General features: G+C 52.8%; 1 protein-coding gene and 1 non-coding gene across 2 annotated transcripts in view; one reads left to right on the top strand and one right to left on the bottom strand.

The window, feature by feature from the left end:
- The first annotated feature begins 3,682 nt into the window (after nt 1-3,682).
- LOC119420335 (hypoxia up-regulated protein 1) overlaps nt 3,683-3,805 on the top strand; it is an 8,484-nt gene continuing 8,361 nt past the window's right edge. Inside the window, exon 1 of the mRNA XM_037687721.1 lies at nt 3,683-3,742. Coding sequence (XP_037543649.1) covers nt 3,683-3,742 — 60 coding nt within the window. The remainder of the gene's footprint in view (nt 3,743-3,805) is intronic.
- Nucleotides 3,684-3,794, bottom strand: trnal-caa. Its single transcript has 2 exons — nt 3,757-3,794; nt 3,684-3,729 (listed from the first exon to the last, which is right to left on the bottom strand). It is a non-coding gene; the product is annotated as a tRNA-Leu (tRNA).

Here is a 3,805-nt window from a genome sequence, read left to right as displayed (position 1 = left end):
CAAGGCTTGCTATTCACAGGAGGCTGAGTGATACTAGCAATAACAGCATTGTAAGAGGGGGACAGTTGGACATGGAGGCTCCGGCCCTGTTTAATGATGGACGGTTTCTTTTCACAAAGATGGCCTCCTTTACTCCTCTCTCAAACCATCATTCCTCTCCATCAAGGATGTGAACATCTTGATCCCTAAAAGAGTGACCTCTGACCTGGAGATGAGTGTAGACCGCAGAGTCCTGGCCTGATGATGTTGATCTTTTTTTTTTTTTCCCTTGTCCTGTCCATCATTGTGACACTCAGAATTATTGTCTGAGTGTCACAATGATGTCCAACAGATTTACTTTCACAAGCAGAGCATTATGGCTGGCCTTAAAGCTCCTCTTGATATATAAATTAAATTTTATTAGAATATGCTTTGGGTTTGTTCCAGATGTAATGGACACGGGGACGGAAAACAAAGAAGATAACAAAGCAGAAAAGTTAGAGAATAGTTAAAATGTAAAGAAGGAGATAGGAATAGAGGAGAGAGAGGGATAAAGAGAACACAAGTCAACATCATTGAAGTCTGACTCTAGACCTGCGGAAAGAGAGAGAAATAAACGACAAAACCAAGAAACCACAACAACAAACAACTTATATAATGATAATTATAACATAATTAGAAAGTATTTTATACAGTACATGGTAATACAATATATATTTGATGGCCACCACAACCCAACTGAGTGTGTATCTGATAAACACCTGGATCTAAACACCTGTGTGAGCATGCTTGTCACTATAAGGTTTCTCATAAAAATGTTCAATAGTGGATGTGGGTACCCATAAACCCGTCCCCGTAGGACACGAAGGTAACACAGGGAAGCCCGGAACCACAGACACACAGCGGCCCCCAAGCCCGGAACTCCTGTAGTCCCCCAACAGGGACACCCGCACCCCCCAGAGAGAGAAGCAAAGGGAAGCCCCGGGCGATCCCCAGCAACCACAATGCAGAAACCCCCAGGAGGCCGTAGCGACGAGTCAACAGGCCCCACCGGCAACCTGCCCCTCCAGAGTGGATGCGGCCATGGACACCAAGCCCCGAGTCCTGAGGTCATACCACCCCCCAACAGAGGCCCGACAGAGCCAGGGCACCCAGGCCCCCACAGGCAGCCACCAGGGCGGGCCTGCACACACCCCACCACTCAGCCCCAGCTGCTGAGAGCTGCCAATGCACCAGCGGCAGGGGGGCCCACCACCGGGGGGGGGAGCACGACCCACCAAATGGGGGGCCAAAACTGGTCCAAGAGAGGGGGGTCACCCAAAACCCAACCTGAGACAAACAGGCACACAGAGACAGCCCGACAGAGCCTCTGTTGGGCTGTCCATGCGCCCCACCTGCCCAACAGTGACCGCAAGCCGGCCCCAGGCCGGGGGCCAGAGCAGCAGGGAGCAGCAGCCGAGGAAGACCGGCCCAGCGCACCAATGCATCCCTAAAGCCCTGGCATGCAACCCATGCACCCCCCACCCCCACCCCACACACACACACACACAGCACCCCGCACCGTGAATGTCACATCATGGCGACCAGCCAGCACTTCGTCGAAGAGAAGCCATGCCTCCGACCGCCGCCATGCACTACCAACGACCACAAACACACAACCACAGCTGACCTCCTGCCAGAACCCGGCAGCCACCCCAGCCAAAGGGCTGGCCATCAGAACCAGGAACCCTGATAAAAGGATCCAAACAATCCAGGGAGAACTGGAGCACCAGCCCCACCCCCAATCGCCCCCAAAGGCCCAATACCCACCCACAGCCCAGACCCCAACCAGGCAGCCTCCCCCCACCCCCAAATGTCAGACAGAGAATGAGGGTTTAAGAAAAGCTGTAAGACCCAACTCCTCCCGCCCCCCACTCAAATAAGATGTTGATGCATGTTGTTATATAGTGCGTTTAAAATGGGGGGGATGAGGTGGCGACTGGCACAGACCCACCCCCTCCCCAGAGAGCAGGCAGTGCCTGTTCACCCCCCCAACCCTTGCCCAGAACCCTAAATGTCTACATGCTACATATGAGAGTGGGCACAGGTCCTGGAGGTGAGAATGATTACACATCCCACCCCCTATATGCCACCATGTGCCCACTCCAGACCCTATATATGCATGTGTCGTGAGAATGTTATATACGAGTGTCTAGGTTGTTTGATAAAATTGGGGCCCAGGTCTCCATGAACCACGGAGATGGGGGATCCTCCCCGCAGATCAGTAGTGCACCTGAACCCCAAGGCCCTGCTTGAGTGGTGGTGTGATGGAGTGGGTGGAGGAAGAGGTCGGGATGGGGAGGAACAACAGAGGTGACAATGCCCTCCCAGGGAGCCAGCTCCCCCACTGACCCCAATAGGCACCCCCATTCTCCGAGATCCACCAGGGGAGGGAGGCTCCAGTGCATTCATCCAGGAGCAGGAGGCAGCCGCTCCACCAGGGACCCAGGCCACGGACTGGCACATAGCCCCGAGCACCGACCAGAACCCGGGCCAGCGAGCCAAGCCCCCCTGAGATCATCCAGACCCCCAACCTGATCCCCAGCTCAACACCCAGCCCCCCAACCAAAGAAGCCACCAAACTCCAGCAGCGACAATCAGCCATGAGTGCCTGAACAGCCGCAGACAGCGCACCACAATGACCAAGAGCGCACCCCCACCCACACAAAAGGACCGACCAGTCCACCACAGCAACACCCACAATGAGAGCACCCCATGCAAGGGAGGGCACACGCCTAACATGCCCAGACACCACCGGGCCAGTAGTGCAGAGCCACCTGAGCAAAAGCCCCACCCCACCCACAGCCCCCCACAGCCCAGAACCCCAGCCAAGCACCAGACCACAGCCACAGCCAGGCAGGAAGACATCCAGGCTGAGGGAACGGGTGGACTCCAAGGGCCCCCAGTCCAGGGCCGGGTGCCGGCGCATGCACGGGCCCAAGACCCTGACAACATACCCGCCAAGACCCGAGACCCCCGGATCAAGCCGGGACCCCAGCCCGGGAGCGACAATCCCCCAGAATCCCTCACCCGCGCCCACCCCAAAGCTCTCCAGTTTAACAGAGGATTCAGGATTTTGACTTTGTCTGGCTCAAAAACATATTTGTATTCTTTTTGACTTGCTTATCGTTTCTTTAATGAGGTCATATCAAAGACAGCTTTTAGTTTTATCCCTGTTTTAGAATTCCAGACACTGGGCTAAAAAAATTGCATGTACATTCTGGAAAAGTTCGGAAGGAACATTTTACACATCTCACAAAAAAAAAAAAAACATCTGCCTTTTAACTCCCTGTCTAAAAACATGGGACTTAGTGCCTAGGCCCATAGTTCTTATGTTGATACTTCCATTGTTTAAATGGGAAGAAACGATGCTACTAAGTCAGAAATTTTGTTCCAATACTTTAGTTGAGGGACAGACGGACAGACAGTCACTTTTTGGAAAATCTTAGTGAACAAGTGTGGTCTTACAGTAAGACTTCAAAAAGCGATACACCGTCTGCACTTTTCAGTTTGATGCACTACAATATTCAAGAGAAAAGGAGGCAAGAAACATTGGACGTTCCAAAATTCTAAGTAGAAATTTCTTGTACATCGTACTCCACCTTAGCTTGAAAGCACATTTGCTATGTCCTGTTTGTTGTGTAAGGTTTTGAAAAATGATGTAATGTCAGGAGTGGGATTTGAACCCACGCCTCCATACGGAGACCAGAAAGCCCTGAACAAGGCAAGGAAACAATTCTTGAGTCTGGCGCCTTCGACCGCTCGGCCATCCTGACAATGTGCACCT

Source organism: Nematolebias whitei, chromosome 14 (genome assembly GCF_014905685.2).
Source record: "Nematolebias whitei isolate Nwh7 chromosome 14, NemWhi1, whole genome shotgun sequence".
In the NCBI taxonomy this organism is placed as follows: domain Eukaryota; kingdom Metazoa; phylum Chordata; class Actinopteri; order Cyprinodontiformes; family Rivulidae; genus Nematolebias; species Nematolebias whitei.
The sequence above is the reverse complement of the archived record's forward strand: the minus strand, read 5'-3'. Positions and strand labels throughout refer to the sequence as shown.